At 45.3% G+C, this 23512-nt stretch overlaps 1 protein-coding gene across 1 annotated transcript in view; it reads right to left on the bottom strand.

The window, feature by feature from the left end:
- SPTBN2 (spectrin beta, non-erythrocytic 2) overlaps window positions 1–23016 on the bottom strand; it is a 62068-nt gene extending 39052 nt beyond the window's left edge. Inside the window, exons 1-6 of the mRNA XM_015817676.2 lie at window positions 22884–23016; window positions 13731–13882; window positions 3429–3602; window positions 2606–2697; window positions 872–952; window positions 218–333 (exon numbers count right to left, since the gene is read on the bottom strand). Of these exons, the coding sequence (XP_015673162.2) occupies window positions 218–333; window positions 872–952; window positions 2606–2697; window positions 3429–3602; window positions 13731–13882; window positions 22884–23016 (748 nt within the window). The remainder of the gene's footprint in view (window positions 1–217; window positions 334–871; window positions 953–2605; window positions 2698–3428; window positions 3603–13730; window positions 13883–22883) is intronic.
- Window positions 23017–23512: the final 496 nt, after the last annotated feature.

The raw sequence follows: 23512 nt of genomic DNA on the forward strand, positions 1-23512 counted from the left end.
AAGGAAGCAACTATCCTGGTTCTCCTTTTTTTTTGGTGCACATATATTCAATTTTAATATTATTTGCTTTCTTCCTGTACTGCCTGTATCAGAATAACTAGCTGCATCTTAAGGCTGGAAGCGATTTGCTCTAGAATAGGACCCAACCACTCCCCGGAAGCAGTAGAGATCCAATCCAAACAAAAGAATCAGGGAAAAAGAAACTAGCTGGACCCACCTTCAGGATCCAAGAGTTTGGTAAGGCCCAGCTCCTTTTCAGCCACATTGAAGGCATTCTGGAGATTGTAATGTGCGTTACATTTCTTCAAGGTATCAATGTCTATCAGATCTGGCCTGTTGAGGACACAGAGATGAAAACACATATATGCAGATAGATGGAAGGAGTGACTTTCTAGGTGAGAACCACAAATTCAAAAAGTTTGATCTAGTGGTTGAGGCACCAGGCTAGAAAGTGTGGGGGGGGGGGCATGAGTTCAAGTTCCATCACCCAGCTGGCTCTGAGCCAATCACCAGGAGATGGTGAGTTCTAGTCGCGCCTTAGGCATGAAAGCCAGTTGGCTGACTTTTGGCCAATCACCGGGAGATGAATTCTCGTCCCACCTTAAGCATGAAAGCCGACTGGGTGACTTTGAGCCAATCACCAGGAGACGGTGAGTTCTAGTCCCGCCTTAGGCATGAAAGCCAGGTGGGTGACTTTGGGCCAGTCCTTCTCTCTCAGTCCAACCCATCTCACAGAGTGGTTGTGGGCAAAATAGGAGAGAGTATTGATCGTCACCTTGAATTATTTGTAAAAATAACAAAGGTATGACACAAATAAATAAAATACATGTATATGTATATGTATATGTATATCTATATTATTACAAATGACCTGTGTTTGTGGACAATTGCGTTGAAAGCCAGGCCATCTCTCCAGCTTGTGGTAAAGTTGTGGACATTCACATTTGGGTACCTGTAAAGAGATCAGAAGAGATGACCCCCTTTACTCATTTTGCTTCATTTCTACCATAAACATTCATCTCTCCACGAAGGCAGGGTTCCCTAATTTTTTCCTCCCACGGACCATTTCATTCATCAGAAATTCTGAGGAGCATCACATAAACCCAGCAGACATTGTAGCAAATATGATCCCCAGATCCCCAGAGTTTAGAATTAAATACAAAGTAAATATTTTTCTTTTTAAAAATTACATAAAAAGTTTTTTTTTTTAAAAAACAACAACACATTAAGGTCTTGCAAAATCACCCAAAGACTTTACCGTTTTGACTGGAAAAACCAGTAAGGTCTGATGACCAGTGAAATATTTATATTTAAAAAAACCTATTTATGTGGATAGTCAGACAGAGAGACAGACAGACATATACACTGCACACACATATGTACCCATAGAGATCGTCTGCAATATAACTGCAGATTTCCAGTAATTCCAAAGGTTGGAGACACATTATAACAAATGTAAACCAGAAAACCTAACCTTAAGTTACTTATACCTCTGTGTCGGAAGCACCAAAGTGCTTTGCTGGTGGTTTTCCACTGTTGCCCAGGGGATGCCCTATTGCAGTGATGGCGAACTTTTTAGAGACCGAGTGCCCAAAGTGCAACCCAAAACCCACTTATGCATCGTCGGGTGCCGGGTAGGTGTGGCCCATTGGCTGGGCGTGGCTGCGGTGGTAACGGCAGACTGGGTGGGACTAAAAAGTTCAATCAATCAATTCCAACTGTGCAAGATCTTTTTTTTCCCCCGCGAGAAGTTGGAATTGATTGATTGATTGATTGAACCTTTCTTTTTTTTTTTTGCACACGACAGCGGAGGCCTAAAGCGAAAAGGTTTTATAAAACCCAGCTGAAGGCCTAGGACTGGGGCGAGGGCGCGCGTGCCCACAGAGAGGGCTCTGAGTGCCACCTCTGGCACCCGTGCCATAGGTTCGCCACCACTGCCCTATTGGGAACTCCTTTCGCACTCCCGTAACGATGCCCACCAAAGTGCTTCTCATCTATCTACTCACGGTCACCTGCTTTTGAACTGCCAGGTCGGAGTGAGTGACAGGAGCTCACCCTGTCCTGCAGCGGCAGCAACCAGATCTCGAACGCTCGCCTGCCGACAGTCAGCCCAGCGTTCTAATCTCGTGAGGCACCACGCTCACAGCTTAAGTTGTCTTTGGCAACTGATACTTCTTCCTTACAGCTTGAAACTTGTTCCTCGTAGTTTTCACACACTGGTTTTGCAGTGTCCTTATAGCAGTCTTCCTTGAGGTGGGATTTCTGGACTCTTAATTTTCAGAATGTTTTAACTAGCCTGGCCATTGCTAAGAACTCTGGGAATGTGAGTCCGCACAGATTAAGGAAGATAGCTCATTTACCATCTTCTTTTTTTGTTGTTGAAATAGTTCCAACACTAAGGTGCCTTGAGCAAATTCAGAAAACCTGCTTAGAAATATTTCCCAGAGCTTCTGGCACGCCTCTCCTTTTCCTGACGCTAGATCCCTTCTTCTCCGGCTTCCTACATCACTTATTCTTGATGAAAAGCAAGACAGGGGAATCCCAGTTAAGTGTTAGCCAGGAAGGAGAGAATGCCCTACATGCATCGCCCTGTTTATCCTCTTACCCAGCTGTTTTCATCTGACACCAAAGCAGGAGTGCATCTTTTGCTGACTTTTTCTCCTTGTTATCCTCTGTCTCCACACTGATATCTTGGATCTACAAAGAAAAGACCGAAAGAGAGCCTCAGTTGATCAGAATCACTCACGGTCAGTAGTGTGAGTGCATGTATCTTTTTTCTTTTTCTTTTAAAGGAATAACGATGTAAAACCTGCAACGTCCAGGAAAATACCACGCCAGGCAAAAATGAAGAAAAACATCCTAATCTCGCTTAACGAGCGCAAATCCGGGAAAGAATTGACAGCATTGATGATGCTGTTTGTGTGCTATTTTGCATCGTTTATTATAAAAGGAGGGCAACAATGGTAAATCTCCTCCCTTAATAGGGAACTGCTTAAAAAGGTTCTTCTGTCCCTCAACATTGTGGAAGGGATCTTAAGAGGTCACCTAGTCTAACTATTTGCTAGGGGGCAGTCTCCCATAAGCTGACAATTGATACTTCTTCCTTGCAGCTTGAAACTTCTTCTTTGTAGTTTTAACACACTGGTTTTGTTCCTGCCCTCTGGAAAAACAGAAAATAAATCCACTCCCTCGGGTGTGTGACAATCCTTCAGATTATTTCAAAACTACTTCCCCTTAATCGTTTACCCCATAGGCTAGGCACACGCCCTGATCATTTCATTATTCTTCCATCATGAGAACTAGAGACTTGATTTTGAAATGAAAGTAAAGCAAGAACCTCCATTTCAATCTTTGGGCTTCTATTCTTCCTGCAGAATGTCCTCAGCGTGAATTGGGGGGGGGGAGAGAAAGAACATTCTGGAACATACCTGGAAACGGAGGATAATTGTCCAGATGAGGCCCAGCGTGAGTCGGTGGTTGCCATCCACAATATCGTGGGAGCCCATGTTTTCCAGGTGGACTCGCTGTTCCTTTAAAAACTGGAGGGCTTTGTCCACATTCTCCAGACAGTGTATCCGCATTCGGCCCTTGGTCGGCTTGGGCTGAGGAGAAGGGAAAAAAGCAGGTTATAATTTCCCCTAAGGATGGGTCAAAAGTGTTCTGTATTTCACTAAGCTTGTTTATACACCTGGAAAAGTCTTTTCCAAGTTAAGTGTTTCTCAACATCAGCAAGCTTTAAGATGGATGGACTTCAACTCCCAGAATTCCCTAACCAGCATGGCTGGCTGGTGAATTCTGGGAGCTGAAGTCTGTCTGTCTGTCTGTCTGTCTGTCTGTCTGTCTGTCTGTCTGTCTGTCTATCTATCTATCATCTATCTATCAATCTATCTATCTATCTATCTATCTATCTATCTATCTATCTATCTATCTATCTATCTATCTATCTATCATCTATCTATCTATCTATCTATCTATCTATCTATCTATCTATCTATCTCTTAAAAGTTGATAAGGTTGAGAAAACTGTCTCAGATGTATAGCCATGCTGGTCTGTTCCAGCAAATGAAGGCTACTGTATTCCCACAATATGCTTTAACAAGACCAATCAACATTTAACAACAGCAATAGCACTTAGACTTATATATCACTTCATAGTGCTTCACAGCCCTCTCTAAGCGGTTTACAGAGTCAGCATATTGCCCCCAACAATCTGGGTCCTCATTTTACCCACCTCGGAAGGACGGAAGGCTGAGTCAACCTTGAGCCAGTCAGGATCGAATTCTAGGCAGTGGGCAGAGTTAGCCTGCAATACTGTATTCTAACCATTTACCTTTGCAGAAGACACTAATCTGAGCTATTACTGCCAAATCCAGTCTGAACATCTGGCTGACTGTGCGATGATCAATAATAATAATAACAACAACAACAATAGGTGGACAAAATGACTGTGCGATGATCCATAATAATAATAATAGAGTTGGAAGCTAATGAATTATACTGCATCATTCCTTATTGCTGTAATCATACTGCTGGAGTCAGGAATGGAAGCTGCCCAGCGCCAGTTCCAAGTGGAGTGGCCTATCATAAAATTATATATCAGTAAATACGGCGAGCACCTCCAGCTACAGCCGTTCATTCACAAAAGAGGCGTGAGGCTGCATTTTGCATACTGATGAAGACACAGGGCCTCTGCACGAGACAAGCTTAACTGGGTCAAGGAGGGGTTGGCGTGTTGTGCAAACAACACAAGCAAAGCAGCCGCCTGGATCGGTTTAAATTCCAAAGGCGGCTTTTCTAGACATTCAGTCTCTGTGCGTTTCACTTGTTTTCCGGCTGTTAAATACACAGGTAGGCCTCGACTTACAACAGTTCTTTTAGTGACTGTTCAAAGTGACAACGGCACTGGAAAAAAAAAAAAGCAACTAAGGACCGTTTTCCACACTTACGACCACTGTAGCATCCCCGTGGTCGTGTGATCAAAATGCAGACACTCAGCCATGGATTCGTATTTATGACGGTTCCAGGCTCACCTTTTGTGACCTTTCTGACAAGCAAAGTCAACGGGGAAGCCAGATTCACTTTACTGTGTTACTAGCTTAACAACTGCCGTGGCTCACTAAACAAGTGTGGCAAGGAAGGTTGTAAAATGGGGCAAAAAAACTCACTTAATGACTTTCTTGCTTGTAACAGAAATGTTGGGCTCAGTTGTGGTCGTAAGTCGAGGACTACCTGTAGAGGGGAGGACTATGGAGGTCTTCAAGAACAAAATGGGACAGCCATTTGTCTGGGATGCAGTAAGAACTCCTGCCTTGGGCAGGGGGGGTGGACTAGAAGACCTCCAAGGCCCCTTCCAGCCCTAGGATTCTATGGTTTAGCAAGCCCCGATTTTGTCCACAACGAGACCACCACCACAGATGTTTTGCTTTTTCTTCAGATTTTTCTTTCCTCCTCACACTTAAGGAAGTAAGAGACCCGAGTCCAAGTGGCTCTCCCGTTTGACCCATCCCCTACTTCCAACGCAGCCTTGCAATCCGGTCTCGCCAACCAGGTTCCACCAGCCAGGAAGCCGGTTTAACTGGCAGCCAAACCGCCTTCCCACCTCTAGCCCAGACCGAGCTGTCGGAAGAATTCGGTCTGCCTTGTCACTGAGGTTTTTTTAAAAAAAAAAAAACCCGGAGGGAGGGGTGGATGAGACAGCTCCTCCCAGCCCAAGAATTCCTTCCCTGCTTGCAAACCACAGTGGAAAGGAATGGAATGGAGAAGGAGGTGGATGGAAAGTTGGCAGGCCCCAAGCAGGTATGGGGAGTTGAGAAGAGAGGTGTGGGGAGTCGGACGAAAGAAATTGCACCACGTCCCACGAATGGGCCTGCGACATCTCGGTTTGCGTGAAAATGACAAGGGAAGGAAATAGTAGTGAATTTCCTCCTCTGGGAGGTCAATAGGAAAGGGACTAACCAATCCTTATCCTCTCCTTAACTGTCAGCTTTGGACTTCCTAGCCTGCCTTCTGACCCTTCTAGTTGGGGAGCTAAAAGCAGGACCAATAACAGAACACTGTTGGGTTATTCCCAGCCTTTGGAAATGCATTGCCAGTCACCAATTGCCAGGTGGGAAAAACGGTTTTAGGTAGTCCTCACCTTACAACAATTTATGTAGCAACTATTCAAAGTTACAGCAGCACTGGAAAAAGTGACTTTACAACTGGTCCTCGCCCTAACAACCATTGCAGCATCCCCACAGTCACGTGATCAAAATTTGGGCTCTTGGCAACAGGCATGTATTTATGACAGGGATCACATGATCGCAACCTCCCCAACAAGCACAGTCAATGGAGGAAGAATAGAATAGAGTAGAGTAGAGTAGAGTAGAGTAGAGTAGAGTAGAGTAGAGTAGAGTAGAGTAGAATAGATATTGGAATATAGAATAGAATAGAATAGAATAGAATAGAATAGAATAGAATAGAATAGAATAGAATAGAATAGAATAGATATTGGAATATAGACTAGACTAGACTAGAGTAGAATAGATATTGGAATATAGAATAGAGTAGAGTAGAATAGACAGATTGTAGAATAGAATAGAAACTTTATTGTCATTTTAAATGTATACTAATCAGCATACATTAAAATGAAATGTTGTTGCATTTGCTCTCAAACAAAAGCTGGATTTGCTTAACAGCCACATGGTTCACTTAACTGTTGTGATTCACTTAATAACCATGGCAAAAAGGTCATAAAATTGGATGCGGCTCACTTAACAACCACCTTGCTTAGCAACAGAAAGCCTGGCCCAATTGTGATTGTAAGTCAAGAACTACTTGTAATAATTTAAAAAAAACAAAACGATCAAAATCTCACAGGATTGCTGCAGCTTGCAGCAATTCGACATTCTTCTGTGAGCTCAATGCTGATGTTTTATTTCCATCATCACCACTATCACTATCACCATCACCACCATCATGCATTTAAGATCATTAGATTAGTTTGTGCAATGGCGCCTGAAGCTGGAATATAGGCTAATGTGTAAGTTGTTCCATGTTTCCCTCCTTGCCAGAACTTTTGTGCAAAGGAAAAAATGCAAGACAAGTGGAACAAGGCGGGGTGGGTAGGTCTGGGCTTACAAATGGAAGCATCCCTGCTTCAGACAGGAAGGCGGTGCAGAGAGTGGTGAGAATGGCCGAAAAGATCATTGGCAGTCCCCTCCCTCCCATCCAGGACATGGCACAGAAGCGCTGCTTGACCAGGGTCCGTAAGATTATCTGGGACACGACACATCCTCTCCACGACCTGTTTTCCTTGTTCCCTTCTGGGAGGAGGATTCACGGTATCCGTAGCAGAACATCCAGATTCAGCCATGGTTTCAATTCCATACAGCATTAACCTTGGGAACTCTCAAGCTTCCTCCTTCCGTTATATATTCAAGATGGGCAGTATTTAATATTTATTTGTTATGCATATGTAAGGGTGTGGGTCTGTACATATGTGGTATATAGTATGTTTAGGTGTGTGTCATGTATGTGTTTCACTTTGAGAGCGGGCAACTAAATTTCATTTTTGATGTGTGCCGTTGTGCCCACGGTAAAAAAAATGACAATAAAGGTTATCTTATCTTATCTTATCTTATCCTATCCTATCCTATCCTATCCTATCCTATCCTATCCTCTGGAAGCCCTCCCTACCCATTTGGAGCATGACAAAAGATTGCCTCTCCAGTTAAAACTCCCCCCCCCCCCCAAGAAAAGCAAAACAAGAGGATAAACGATGGCCAGTTTAGAAAATGAGGGTTGCTTGTGAATGCATCCCACTCAGGAAAAGGGCATGGGGAAAAAAAGACAGGAAACCAAAGTGGGATTTGTAGGGGGGGGTGCTACCATGGAAGACTCCACTTCAGCTTCGGGGGTGATTTTTCCTCCTGCAAAAAAGCAGCAAATTCTAATCGGAGACCTCCTCTGTGCATCAAATGGGGTCTGGAATTAAGCCACAGTTTGTTTACAGAAGAAGCATGATAAGACTGCGTTTGCCCAACCAGCTAAGCCAAAACTGAACCACAGCATGACACCTTGGAGGGTTGAATGAGTCCAGTTTATGCCTCAAACCACTAAATTCGGCTTCCTGGGGTCCTTTCTCCAAACCGCTTCTCCTGCTTACGAATCTATTACCTGTCTGGGGCTCTCCCAGGTGGGAGTGAAATTGCAGGCAGTCCTCAACTTACAGTTGTTCATTTAACCACAGTTTGAAGTTGCTATGGCTTCGGGAAAAGCGACTTACGATCCAGGCAAGTAAATGGGGAAGCTGCATTCACTTAATGACTGTGTGGTTCACTTAGCAACTATGGTAAAAATGGTTCCAGTCACATGGCGACTCGCTTAAAGACCACACTTTGTGATTCTATTCCCAATTGTAGGGATAAGTCAAGGACTACCTCTATTTCGAAGCAATAGTGCCAAGTCTCCATTCATCCCTATTCTTCACAGGAATGGGGAGGGGAAGGCGGGGGGGGGAATGAGCTCACCCGACATGACAAATCTTGAATCTAGGATAATAAATTGCAAGGCTTAATTAGGACAGTTATGGAATCGATCTATTTTATTGAGTTTCACTTTCCCCCGGAATACAAAGTATTCAAATGGATTGGGTTGATATAACATATGAAGTCATGCTGACACAAAACAACCCAGCCAGTTAAAAGTAAGCATTGATGTATTTTATGAATGCAGCCATTAAGTTTTCACCCTACTCTTGATGCATTGTAAGTTGCCCAGAGTCGCCTGTAGGCAAGATGGGCAGCATACAAGTCATGATAGATAGATAGATAGATGATAGATAGATAGATAGATAGATAGATAGATAGATAGATAGATAGATAGATAGATAGATAGATAGATAGATAGATAGATAGATAGATAGATAGATAGATAGATAGATAGATAGATAGATAGATAGATAGATAGATATGTGGGTAAGAGGCTAGGCTAGGCTGAGGGGAAAGGGAGAGGTTTCCAAGCTGAGCCATGCTGGCTCAGGAATTCTGGGAGTTGAAGTCCACCAGTCATAAAAGAGCCAAGGTTACCTACCCCTGGCACTAGAGCAAAACTAGCTTACTTCATCAGTCAGCAATTCAGGAAGGTCAAAAAGAAGAGGAATTTTTGTTATAGGTAGCTGGGAGTTCAAAGCCACCAGGTCTGGTAATGGCCACTGGTTTAAGATAAAAAGTTTTCTTTAAGCTTGGCCCTTGTCTCATTTCAAAGGCACACCCATTTAGGCCGAAGGGATTTGCTACGGCATCCTGGTTTTTTTCCGTTTCCCAGTCTAGCTCAGAAGTCTTTAAAAAAGGCTCCCGCACATTCACAGACGTCAGCCATTGTTCTTCATGCAGGTATATTAGATGTTTAGAACAGGTCAGAAAACAGGAAAGCAGCAACTGAGAACCAACTTGAGGTCTTTGGGGCAATTTCTGAGTTTTTCTAAAAGTCGTGGGGAAACCGGTTGAAACAGGATTCCACTTGGACCACTGCTCTGATTCACCAAAATTCTTGAGATGTTCTCACCCCAAAGATCTCTCCTTATTTTTTTTCTTTCCTAAGGTGCTTTGCACCTACTACTTGATCCTTGGGTTAAAACCTTCCTTAATTTTGCATAGCACCTAGGAATTTATATGCACTTTGTACCGGTAATCCTCAGCTTACAACCGTTCATTTGGTGACTGTTCAAAGTTACAACAGCACTGGAAAAAAATGACTTAGGGCCATTTTTAACACTTACAACCATTGCAGCCTCCCCAGGATCACGTGATCAAAATTCGGCCGCTTGACAACTGACTCGTATTTATGACGGTTGCAGAGTCTCAAGGTCACGTGATCCCTTTTTGCAACCTTCTGACAAGCAAAATCCACGGGGAAGCCATATTCACTTAGCAGCCGTGTGACTCACTTTAACAAACTGCAGTTGATTCGCTTAACAACGGTGGCAAGAAAAGTCGTAAGATGGGGCAAAACTGACTTAAATAATGTCTCAGCTGAACAACAGAAATGTGGGGCTCAATTGTGGCCGTAGGTTGAGGAGTACCTGTAGACATATACCCAACAATTATAAATATAAAAACAGATTTAAAATTAAGAAAATTAAAACATACTAAGACATGGTTTTAGAGAGGTGGGAGCGGGTTTTCTTTTAGGAGGAAGAGAGAGAACAATTCAAAAAAGTAGAGATACTCTCTACCATCCAGTCAGAGCTGAAGAAGCTTCTTGGATGAGAAGCGAAATGTCTTTTAAAAAAAACACACACACAAGAAAGTCCAGTTGCCTCCTGAAAAAGCAGCTTTGGGACAGTCGGAGACGTCCCTCTTGCAATCTGCCTAATTCTCTACCCGCTTCTAACATTTTCAAGTCTGCTTCAGCATCTTCCTGTTCCTCGCCTCCCCCGCCACGCCAGCCCCCCCAAAAAATAATAATAATAATTCAGCCACCAGGACAGAAGCACCTGCCAAGCTGCCAGGCAGGGTGTAGGTTGCTGCCTGCCAACAGGGAAACTGGAAATTCTGCCTCGCTTGGGCTAGAACAGGCTGTTACCCTCCCGGCTGGAAAGAGAGCCGAAGCATGGGATTCTGGGGAACAGGTGTTCGGCTTTCCCAGCGAGGTGGGTGGTGGCTGCGGCGGGCTTGGGAGGAGAGGAAAGAGAGACGTGGCAAGCGATGAGAAACACCACCCAGCTGGCCCAGCCTTTTCGAAGCTCAGCCTGATCTGGGCAGGCTGGCACTGCCCCCTCCTAGAATCCCTAAGCGGCGTGGCACTTTTGATTGCTGGAAGGGAGGGGGGGGTTACCATTCCAGCTGGGAGAGGGGTGCCTCCGGCTCCATCCCGTTGTTTTCTCAGCAAAGGGCAGTTTTGCCACGTTTTTCTACATGGTACAATCGGAAATCATCCAAGACAGTTTGTGCCTTATGGGTTTGAGGGTCAAGCATAGGAGCTCGGGTGGCACAGTGGTTGGGATGCAGTATTGCAGGCTACACTCTGCCCACAGCCAGGAGTTCAATGCTGACCGGCTCAAGGTTGACTCAGACTTCCATCCTTCTGAGGTCAGTAAAATGAGGACCCAGATTGTTGGGGGCAATATAGGCTGACTCTGTAAACCGCTTAGAGAGGGCTGGAAAGCACTGTAAAGCAGTATATAAGTAAGTGCAAATTCTATTCTATTCTATTCTATTCTATTCTATTCTATTCTATTCCATTCCATTCCATTCCATATTCTATTCTTTCTGTATTCTCTTATTCTATTCTTACTCTTATTCTTATTCCTATTCCTATTTCGGCACAGTGGTTTAGACTGCAGCATTGTAGGCTAACTCTGCCCACTGCCAGGAGTTCAATCCTGACAGGCTCAAGGTTGACTCAGCAATTCATCCTTCTGAGGTCAGTAGAATGAGGGCCAAGATTGTTGGGGGCAAGATGTTGGCATTTGTAAACTGCTCAGAGAGTGCTGTAATGCACTACGGAGTCCCTGTGGCTATTACTCCAGGAGTCGTTGCCGACTATACGTTGTATCAGTTTCAAGATCACTGGGCCAGTGTTGTCCAAAGACATTTCCACGGTCATGTGGCCAGCATGATAAAGCGCTGTTACTTTCCCACCGAAGTCCTACCTATTTATCTACCCATATTTGCTTTCAGACTGCTAGGTGGGCAGGAACTGGGCAAAAATGGGAGCTCACGTCGTTGTGTGATACTTGGATCTCAAACCTGGGCTGCCGGCTTTCCAGACGACAAACCCAGCGTCTTAACCACTAAAGCACCACGCCACCCTAACGCACTATGGGGTGGTATAGAAGTCTAAGTGCTCTTGCTATTTGGAGATCTTATAATAAGTTTCGCCAGTGCCTGGGATGAGTGTTTCTCAACCTCTGCAACTCTCAGGCCGGTGGACTACAACTCCCAGAATTCCAGCTGTGAAAATCTTATAATTTTGCCAGGAATCCTGGCCATCATGCCCTTGCAGCCTTCCTCACTTTCACTGGATAAGCAAAGCTGCAGGATATTCACCAAGATTCTGGCAGGCTGCCAGAAGAAGGAAGAAGGATGCTCTGAGACACAGAAAGATGTGAAAACTTCCATACCCACGACCACTCTCAATCTGAAAAAAAGGCTTTACTGAAAAAGCAGCTGCATTTAAGCATTATTTCTGAATTGGATGCAGTTACTCCTCGGCCCAACTATGACGAGAATTTCCATTGCTAAGCAAGGTGATCGTGTTGGGAGCTGTGCCTGGTTTTATGACCTTTTTGCCACGATTGTTAAGCGAATCACTGCAGTTGTTAAGTGAATCACTTTGCTGTTTTAAGCGAATCCAGTGTCCCAGTTGATTTTGCCTTTGGGAAGCTGGCTGGGAAGATCACCAAGGGCAGCCACATGATCCCAGGACACTGCAGCCATTGTAAATACATGCTTGATGCCAAGTGCCTGAATTTTGAGCAGATGACAGCAGGGTCATAAATACGAGGACTGGCGATATAATTTTTTTTGCAGTGCAATTCTAATTTCAAACGGTTGCTAAATGAACGGTTGTAAGTCAAGGTCTATCTCTCCCTGGTTTTGGATAGCTGAAGGAGATGGACAGGTCACAGTTGAATTAAATGGGGAAGTCAATGAGAAGAGCTTCTGGATTTTAAAATGAGCAGATGGAAACAAACAGGTTCCATGCTTGGTGATTTAAATACAAACAACACCCCAATCAAGAAACTGCCAAAAAAGCCAACAGTAAACAGCTCAATCAAAGAATCTCTAAGACCACCCTCGCCAACACTGTCAGGGCAAGCCATTAGAACAGGGGTCCCTCACTCCCGGTCTGTGGACCAGCACCTGTCAACGCTGCTAACATCGGACGTTCTTGCTTTGACAATATATGAAGATGCAGCCAATTTCCCCTTAACTTGTGTGCTACTTTTAGAGTTAGAATTAGATGATACTGTGGGGGGGGGGAGGAAGAATGTGTATGGGAATTAGTTAGACATAACAACATCCTAGTAGAGTGCTTTTCAAGGTTGTTTGCAATAAGAGATGATAAGAAATGGCGGGTTGGAGAACTGGAGGGAAGGTCTGCATTTCAATTGGAGAATGTGATTTATGACTGTTAATTAGAGGAGGGAATTGTGCTTTGATACTATGTGTTTAGGGGAGGGGAATCCAGATTTCGGCTTCGACCACGTACGTGCGGATGCCATGCTACTCAAATAAAGATTCTTTAAGGTAAACAATGCCTCAGAGTTCTTTGAAGAGTTTCATCTGTCGGAACCATGACAGCACCGGTCCGCAGCACGCGAGAAAACAGGCCGCGCAAACAAGCGAAGCCCCATACGTGGGATGCAGGCAGCACACGAAACCCCACCCTCTCCGGTCCATGGAAAAATCTCTTTCCACAGAACTGGTCCCTAGTGCCACTGCATCAGAATATAAACTGACAGAAAACTGCACTCCTTACTAGCACTGATGTTACCTAGTTTGGGTAAAGAAATGTCTGCAAGAAAACAAGCAAGTTTAGGGAGCACCAAGGACCCTCTTAAACGCCTCTGACGACAGACTGATGAGCACGCTGGACCCCAAATCCATCAAAATGTCCTCCTCCGCCGAACCAAAAAAATGTTATTTTTTTCCCCTCTTTTAGTTAAATTTGCAGACTTTTTTTTTTCGGTCTTAGGAGGTGGCTGCTTTGGCTTCCCCCCCCCCAACCTTCGCAACACTCACCAGTTGCTCCCCTGAGAGGACTTCCAGAAGACGCAGCAACATGCGTCCATCCCGCAGGTCGCTGTACAGATCGCTGATGCGGCAGGTGACCCGGGCCAGGTGAGAGTTGACCCATTTGGTGAATGTCTTCTTCTGTACCGCTTCTCGTTCATCTGCAAGAGAAAGCCAGTGGTTTGATGAACAAGGACTCCCGACCCACCGTCTGAAGCTTCCTTGGAGCTCTTCGGCAAGGAAAGGGTGAGCTTTTCGTACTTTTCTGCAACTGCCAAGCAAGGGCCTATTTTTTGATCTACGTTGCTTTAATATCACAGAAAGATTGGCCACAAAGGAAGCACCAGCATACAGGGTTTTGGTGTGTGTGTTTTTTTTTAAATGCACGTGCAGCTTTTGCGATGGAACCAGAGACATCCCCCAGGGGATGCAGAAAAGTCAAGATGGAAGGCTGCAACCTGCAATCGAAAACCTGCTGCTTTATTACAGACCGATCAAGGAGAATTTTTGTAGCTTGTAGGGTTGAAATGAGGGGTCCTTGGTGCTCTCTGAGCTTGGTTGTTTTCTTGTGGAGATAACGTCATCAGTGCAAACCCCACTGCCTTCTGGCACTCAGGATGTTGCTTGTGTTGGGTATTTGGGTTACGTTGGATAGTATCCAACATATGTTAGATGTTTGGGTAATGAAACATCTGTAAGAAAACAGCCAAGGACAGAGAGCACTAAAGAACAGGGCTTTTCAGCCTTTTCACCCATTGTACCACTTTTAGGATATGGCAATATCTGAGTACCACCAGTCGCCTAGCAAGGTGTCAAAAACTTGATGACCAAAAACAAAAGTGATAAAGTACAGGTAATCCTCGACTTACAACAGTCCGCTTAGTGACTGTCCGAAGTTACAATGGCACTGAAAAAAGTGCCCCCCAAGCCACAGCCGAGCAAGACACCTGCCTGCCCGCCCGGCGGCGCTCTTCCTCCTGTCCGAGGTTTTCATTGTTGTGAGCGTTTCTGTTGAGGATTGGTAGCGGGGCTGGGGTGGGGGGGGTGTTTGGTTTTTATTCCCCCCCCCGTCTGCTGGGTGGTTGCAGCAGGTTTTGGTCACTTCACATGACCCTGGGACACTGTGACCGTCATAAATATGAATCGGCTGCCAAGCATCTGAATGTAAATCACAAGACCCTGGAGAGGCTGCAACATTCCAGCTGATCGGTGCTTCTTCTGGGCTCAGCAGAAGCGCCAGGATCAGTGCTGCTTTCCAGCTGATTGGTGCTTCTTCAGGGCTCAGCAGAAGCACCAGGATCAGCGCTAAGCTCCAGCTGGAGCCTGGCGCTGATCCTGGCGCTTCCACTGAGCCCTGACAGTCCCGAAGAAGCGCCAATCAGCTGGAAAGCGGCACTGATCCTGGCGCTGCCGCTGAGCCCTGACAGCCCTGCAGCTCCAGCCGTCTCTCGCTCAGGCTTGTGCGGTGCTGCCACCGGTTCAGCTCATTCCCCTCCCCTGCTACCATTTTTCTAGGATGGTCGCGTACCACCTGCCAGGTGCCCATGTACCACAGGTGGTACCCATACCACTGATTGAAAAGCTCTGCTAAAGACCACTCACTTTATTATGTATTTTGTATATGCAGCACATGTAAGAAAAGGAACGGCCGTAATTATATCATTTATTTGATTTTTTTATCCCACCTTCATTACTTTAGAAGTAACTCAAGGTGGCAAACATAACCTTCCTCTCCCTCTTTTTCCCCAGAACAACAACCCTGTGAAGTGGGTTGGGCAAACATCTGAATTTTGATCACGTGACCCTGGGGGTTGCTGCAACAATCGTTAAGTGTGAAAAAACGGTTAAGTCACTTTTTTTCATTGCCGGTGTAACTTCAAACGGTCAGTAAGCGAACTATTGTAAGTTGAGGACTATCTGTACAATAAGACAAAGGTGAAGAGATGGGAAAAATCAGGGAACTCGCAGAAGTGGCAGCCACTGCTGAATTGGGATAGGAAAGAAGGGGTTTCATTTATTTGCATGCATTTCAAGGACTTTTAAACTTTTTAAAATAAAGGCGCTTTGCCAAGCAGACAGTAACGTGCACCCAGCACCTGTTCAAAGGTAACAAGAGAAGGGAAATCAGACAGCCCTCGTTTGAATTAAAGATTTTTTTTCTTAATTAAAATGGCTGCATTCTCTAATCACGGCATTAATCGTAATCGTGTTGATCTCTTAATTTTTATACGGCAAGGTAGCTTCCTAAGCACTCATGACTGCCATTTATGTTTTTGTACTGTTTCTATGCTGTTTTTTTTAAATTGCTGTTTTCATTTTTGAAAAGCTTAACTGATAATTACAGAACGCTGTAATCCAAGGAAAAACGGTTTTCAGACAGGTGTTGTATAATCCAAAGGTGGCGTTGTATTATGAATGCTACCTTTTGCCCTAAATTAAAAGCAGGCAATCAATTAATGTTTACATAAAGAGACAGTATTATTATTAAAAAAAGAACTTGATTACCGTTAAAAACCCGAACTCACAATTGTTCATAAAATCAAGGGGGGGGGGAGGAAGAAAAGATAAAGGAAATTTAGTTGCTGTCCTATTTAAATTATGATATGAAGCCCAAATAAGATCAGGTATCTTACACCCAAAATTGGATCAAAAATACTGACAACCGGAAACGGAACTTCTCTTCTTAAGCAAGGCGGTTGTTAAGTGAGTCACAGTTGATTTTATGACCTTTTTCCCCATGGCTGTTAAGTGAATCACTGCACTTAAGTGAATCAGGAAGTCATTAAACAAATTCTGGTTTCCTCTATTGACTTTGCCAGTTGGAAGCCAATTGGGAAGGTCACAAGTGGCAATCACGTGACCCTGAGTTGCTGCAACGGTTGTAAATACACACTGGTAACAAGTGCCCCAATTTTGATCATGTGACCGCGGGGTTGCTGTGACAGTCGTAAGTCTGAGGACCGGTCATAAGTTACTTTTTTCCCAGTGCCATTCTAACTTCGAACAGTTACTAAAGAAATGGTTGTAAGTCAAGGACCAACTTATATGCTTCTTAAACAACCAACGTATTTTTAACATGAGAATTCCTATCACTATGTTTTTCAAAACTGAATAATATGTTTACTTTCCCTGCCATTTTATACAGCAATTAAAGATCTTCATGAGGTTCATGAGTTTGCCTATGATGTCTTCTTTTATAAAAGCCTGAGCCGTGGTGGCGACGACGGAGAATGAGGTGGCTGGATGGAGTCCCTGAAGCAGCAGGCGTGAGCTTAAATGGACTCCAGAAGGTGGTAGAGGACAGGAAGGCCTGGAGGAACGTCGTCCATGGGGTCGCGATGGGTCAAACACGACTTCGCAACTAACAACAACAACCGGCTGAAAGTCCTAAAGCGAAGCAATTGAGCAGCATGCACAATGACCAAGTTGCTCATTCACTGCACTAGGGGATGGAAAAGCAAATATTAAAACTAGTCTTTCCCATTATCAGGGCCCAGGACCATATGTCTTTGTTTACACGTTCCTTCCAGTTTCCCAGAAAGCATCCTTTGTTGGCACCTGGATGATATGCAAATTGACCAGCATCAATGAGTAGGTTGAAGGGGAGATCATCAAATAGCGGTTGACAAGGCAGAACGATTCAACTGCCTAGGCAATCTCTAACTTCTTATCAAAGAAATCTTCTGCATTGCTTGTTAAGATGCCACAGAGTTCTCCCCCTTGCTAGGTGCCAGGTAATACTAAGTCTTATTGGTCCCAGGTGACTGTCAAGCTACACTGCTTTGATCTTCATTTTATTGTTCACTGCTTCAACCGTAAACAAGACAGTCCATGAAATTTACAAGATGGCTTTGATGCCCTCAGCCCCCACCTCTCCCTCCAATCTACAATAAAAGGCGGGGATCATTCCCTTACAGAAGACGGTTGTCCTCACAACAATTCATCCGTAATACAAAGGATAAGCTTTCAAAACACATGAAAAGGCTATATAGAAGCTGACCGTTAATATTTACAAATGAAGCTGGCAGCAGATGGTTGCTAAAAGAAACTCTCTCAACTCAGGATATTTGATTGCCTTGACTTACAACCATTCATTTAGTGACCGAAGTTACAAAGGCACTTGAAGAAGTAACATTTGTCAGTGTGTTATGTGGTTGCAGTGTGTTTTTGTGTTCTTGCATTTAGCGAGCTTGTAAAACCTAATAAAATTAAAGCAATGGTGCAAAGAGCTGACTGGTCACCCAGAAAGCGATGTAAAATAGTATTATTAAGTGAACAAGGCTACAGTTATAAAGAAATTAGAAGAAAAATTGGTGGAAACTTAACCAAAGGTGGCACCTCTACTGTACACTTTTCCCAAAAGGTTTCCACAATTTTGGCCACTACTGTATAATATATATCCTTGCAAAAAGAGCCATCCTGGTTGTTGTTGTTAATTGCGAAGTCGTGTCCGACCCATCGCGACCCCATGGACAACGTTCCTCCAGGCCTTCCTGTCCTCTACCATCTTCTGGAGTCCATTGAAGCTCACGCCTGCTGCTTCAGGGACTCCATCCAGCCACCTCCTTCTCTGTCGTCCCCTTCTTCTCTTGCCCTCCATCTTTCCCAGCATTAGGCCCTTCTCCAGGGAGTCCTTCCTTCTCATTAGGTGGCCAAAGGACTTGAGTTTCAACTTCAGGATCTGGCCTTCTAAAGAGCAGTCGGGGTTGATCTCCTCTAGGACTGACCGGTTGGATCGCCTTGCAGTCCAGGAGACTCGCAGGAGTCTTCTCCAGCACCAGAGTTCAAAGGCCTCCATTCTTTGGCGCTCAGCCTTTCTTATGGTCCAACTTTCACAGCCATACATTGCAACTGGGAAAACCGTAGCCTTGACTCTACGCACTTTTGTTGGCAGGGTGATGTCTCTGCTTTTGAGTATGCTGTCTAGATTTGCCATCCTGGTTAGGCTTGGGCTAAAGCCATCCCGTCAACTCACTCTGGATTGATCATTGTTAAGTATCAAATGCACACTTTGTGGCTTTCCACAAAAGCCGGCATCTGTCCTGCAGCTCCAGCAGACGCTGCTGCGCCTCTGCCCCAACCTATCGTGTGCACCCAATGTGCAGGAAGAATCAACCATGGTGGTGGGGCCGAGGGCTCAGCTCTGAGGTTGAGTCACTAGGACATGTCAGGACAGGGCTGGGCTGGGTGAAAAGCTCCACCATCTCCATGTGCTTTGCAGAGAAGGGAAAAGAAAGGTCACCCCGCGCCCTGACCTGGACCCCACTGGTCCGAAAAGCCAAATGGCCCGTCTGCTCAGCATCTCACAGATTAGCCAGCTGTCTGGAAGAGAGGGAGGCCTGTTGGCCATAAATAACTTTGGTGATCTACGACCCACAACGGAGAGGAGGGTGATTTTTCATTCTGAAATGCAGGAGGTGAGGGAGGTGCCTCCTTGTTCCAGAACAGTCCCTAGTCTAAAAAAAAAAACCCTTGCACCAACCGTTCGCTGGACCCCGTTACAAGCACCCGCCTTGCGAATTTTGTCCCCAGGTTCCACATGTCGCACTGGGTTAGGTTATAATACAGTTTGGATGCTTCAGAAAGCAACAGGAAATCAGGCTGAAATGATCCTACTATGGGAACCAGATCATCTTCTTCAATCAGATGATAGGTCACAACAGAATAAAGGCGTCTGAAGGGATCTTGAGGTCTTCTAGATCAAGCAGGAGACCCTATACCATTCTGGACAAATGGCTGCCCAATCTCTTCTTTTAAAAAACCTCCTTTGTTTCTTTGTTTAGAAACAGTGACTCTGGTTGAGGATAGTTACTGGGTTTTGCTAGCTCAGATTTAAGGTGAACATGTTGTGTGAACCCAGCCTTTACGTCAATTATGCAGCGGGCTGCCTTTTTATACTGGAAAAACTTGTTTGAAAAGGTGGCAAAATATATATTTTTTTCAACATAAAAAGAAGTAGCTGGATCACTGGGATCAGCCAATGTGGGAACTTTTCCGAATTTAAAATGAGGAATAAGTGAGTGTGGACCTAGGAAACCGAGGGCTACCGTACGTGCCTGCGTTTGTACGTGTTCATTCATTATTTTGCTTATTTTGTAGGAAACCTCCTTAATTCTAAACGAAAAGATTCAGGAGCATTTCATGATCGTCTCCTTTACTCTTTCTCAACTAACAGAGATTTGATTATTGAACACGGCTCATGCAATACATCCTAGTCCGAAAGCCAGGTTAATAAAAGAGTCATTGTGCTTACATAGCATGATACACCCAATCAAATAAATATCACAACTGAGTAGTATATTCTGAATTTCACAACACGCTAGGCAACACAGGAGTTCTATCAACCCTTAAACTTCACACCCAAGACCCTTTTAATTTAATGTTTTGTCCAGTTAAGGGGAATCCCATTACCAATCAGGATCTCATGTACTTATTCTACCCTATTTTAAAAAAAAATAAATCAGAAGTTTGGTTGCGTGCCGGAACAAAATACAGGTAGTCCTCGACTTAACGACCACAACTGAGCCCAACATTTCTGTTGCTAGGCGAGACATTGGTTCAGTGAATTGTGCCCCATTTTACGACCTTTCTTGCTGACAGTTGCTAAGTGAATCGCTGCAGTTGTTAAATTAGGAACGCAGTCGTTAAGCGAATCTGGCTACCCCATTGACTTGGCTTGTCAGAACGTCACAGAAAGGGATGACATGACCCCGTCATAAATATGAGGTGTCTGAATTCTGATCACGTGACCGTGGGGATGCTGCAACAGTTGTTAAGTGTGAAAAACGGTCATAGGTTCACTTTTTCCAGTGCCGTTGTGAACTTTGAACGGTCCCTAAAAGGACTGTTGTAAGTCAAGGACTACCTGTATACAGTGAGCTCGTTAAGGAAAATTATTATAGAAGCCGGTCACCTGGCTACGCTTCCTCCGAGTCACTACCTTTTTAACCTTGGGCACGTCCGTGTTTACCGTCCGGCACAAAAGACACTAAATCCCACGGAAGATGTAGTAGCAACGCTCAGACTGCGAGGCCGAAAACACCTTCCTCTCGTTCCCTCTGCATCCGAAGCCAGGCTCCGATATAAAAGGAAAATGCTGAACTAGAATAGATCAGCAAATTGTGTTCTATTCATCTGGAGCTTAACCAGAACTCTGGGGTCCGTTCCCACCAGACAGCCGTGTGTGGGGAAGTCGGGGATTAGGCTGTGAATGGGAGCAAGCGCTGGTTCTGAGTTTGTGCAGGTTTCCTATCTGCCCCCCCCCTTTTTTTTTTTTTGCAGTTCAATGACCTCCTGTCTCTGTGCATGGATAAATATGCCCCTCTGTACCCAGCTCAAGCCTGTCCTAAAAGATCAGCCTCTGCTTGCAAAACTTTTAAAAGTCTCTCTTGCACGCGCACACACACACACACACAACCAAACTCTTTATTTGTCCATACTGAAAAGCAGTCCATTCGTTAGAACGACCTATGGGGATTCTCAGTCATCCGGGTCAGGGTCGTCCTCAAGGTGCTTTTCCAAAAGGCAACTGGACTCTCTTTGTTTTTAGCACCTTGGGGATTTTGTTAGGATTGTGTTGATCCGTTCCAGGGTGAGGTCTTCCCACCCGCAGACCAGACACTAAAATTTAACTCGGCTCCCCATTACAGCAATGCAAGATTTGGCTCACACACACACACCCCTTTTTACGACACCCAGGCAAAACTCCAAAGCAAGGCCAGTTTGTTTTTTTTCCATTCCCGCCCACCCCACCCCACGACAGTTTCACCCTCACCACCCCACTGCAGAATCACCTGGCACTTAATCCCCAACCTCTGCAGATACAACAGACAACAATTGCAAAGGCACAAAACGCTTTTTCACTTGCCATAAACCCCATAGCTAACACAAAAAAAACATCTCATGGGAGGAAAGTTCAGAGTTTGAGATCAAGGGTTGAGGGAAAAAGGGTTTTTTTATTTTAGAGGGCTGGTTTTTAATCTCTGACTGATAAAATGCTGCCCGGACTCCTTTCCTGAAATGGGTTGCAGGCTGTCAAAAATTTGAAAAACTCTATCTTTACGCTGCCTCTTAATTAACTGGGGAAAAGACACTGTTGACTTGGGCAAAAGTTGAACGTAATCCAAAAGCAGGAACCCCAGTCCTCTTCTTTGGAGAAGGCAAGAAAGCATCAAAGTAAGCCAAGGTTTTTGCAGGGGCACCCAGATTTTAGACCGGGGTCTCCAAACTTAGCAATTTTAAGACTTGTGGACTTCAACTCCCAGAATTCCTGGTTGGGGAACTCTTGAGAGTTGAAGTCCACAAGTCTTAAAAGCTGCCGAGTTTGAAGACCCCCGTTTTAAACTATATCCCTCTGAAAAAGTAGGTGGGTGCCAATGTTCCCGCACGAAAGGAAATGTGAGTTTTTAAAGTGTATTTTCTCCTGGGCTTGCTCTGAGTGCTGCTTTTCCTGTTCTTAAGAGTCTTAAAAGCATTTTTTTTCCCTATTTACATTCAAGGTCAGTTCAAGTGTCATCTCTGCAAACATTGAATAACTAACGGGGAAAGACGGGAGGGGAAAGCCAGAGGCCCAATTTTAAACTGGCCAGTTTCCCCCCACCCCCAAGGGACATATTGGGACCATGCAGCCCTCAGTTCCCACAATTCTAAAAGATGCTTAGGTGAGGGGAACGGGAGGGGGTAGAAGGTAGTTGTGTGAATGAAGGCAGGGGAAGAGGAAAGGAAGGTGAGGGCTTAAGTTCATGCCACAATGCTTGCCACCGAATCATGGCTAATGTAAAGCACTGCCAACCTGGAAACAGAGATAGTAGCTGTGAGTCACCCTCCCACGTATCTGAGCGCTTGTCCGTCTCCCTTGCGACAGTCCGCGTTCCCTTGCTTTTCTGTCCTTCAGAAGGGGGCTACAGGGGCCCCCACCCACACCTACCCCAAGGTCCCCAAGAACCCAAGTTCCAAGTTTGGCTTTGCCCCTTGCAAATCCAGCCTGTGTGTGTTGAGCTAATTCCTGGCAACACCTTACAGATTAGCTTTCCTAAACCTGCCCCTTAGGCAGAGGGAAGGGAGCTTGAAGGATTTAAGGATCCTGGAGGGGAAGACATGCCCCCCCCTTCTCCATGCACCCATTTCCCCCCCCCTCTCCCCACAAATTCACCCCTTCCCTACCTTGAAGTTGCTTGAACCTGCCCTCCAACACGTTGGCGTACTGCACCGCATTGATAAAAGCTGCAGGGGACAGCTCGGGGGTTGGAGAAGGACCCTGGATCACCTCCATCAAATCTGTCTCCGTCTGGTACATCGTGCTGGGCGAAGGGACTCCCCTTCTCCCCCAGCTGGGAGCACCGAACGCGCCTGGCGACCTCTTCCCCGCTCCTGGAGGGTGGCGGAGGGCTGCCCAGCCAACTGCCCAGCCAACCACCAGCTGGGCCCAGGTAGAAGGAAGCAAGCAAAGGAAAGGAAAGCTCTCCCCGGGCGGCACCTTGGTACAACTGGAGCACTTCAAAGGGAGTTTTGCTCACCCCCTCCCAGGGAGGGAGGGGAAAGGGGAGGCTGAGCGAGATTTACATAAAAACAGGTTGGCCTGCTCTGAATGGCAGAGGGGTGTGTTTTGTGTGTGTGTGTGTGTGTGTGTTGAGCTTGGGCAGACATGAAAGGGGGAAACTGGGCTGGTGAGCACACACAGGAACACGGGCACAGTTTAAGCAGTCTGCAACTCGCACATTTTAGCACCGGGGGTTTTAGCCAAGGCTCTTTCTGAACAGGTTTTGTCCTCAGCTGCAGGCCAGGGTGCAAGC

This window comes from Protobothrops mucrosquamatus, unplaced genomic scaffold, assembly GCF_001527695.2.
Source record: "Protobothrops mucrosquamatus isolate PMUCROS unplaced genomic scaffold, P.Mucros_1.0 scaffold621, whole genome shotgun sequence".
Classification (NCBI taxonomy): domain Eukaryota; kingdom Metazoa; phylum Chordata; class Lepidosauria; order Squamata; family Viperidae; genus Protobothrops; species Protobothrops mucrosquamatus.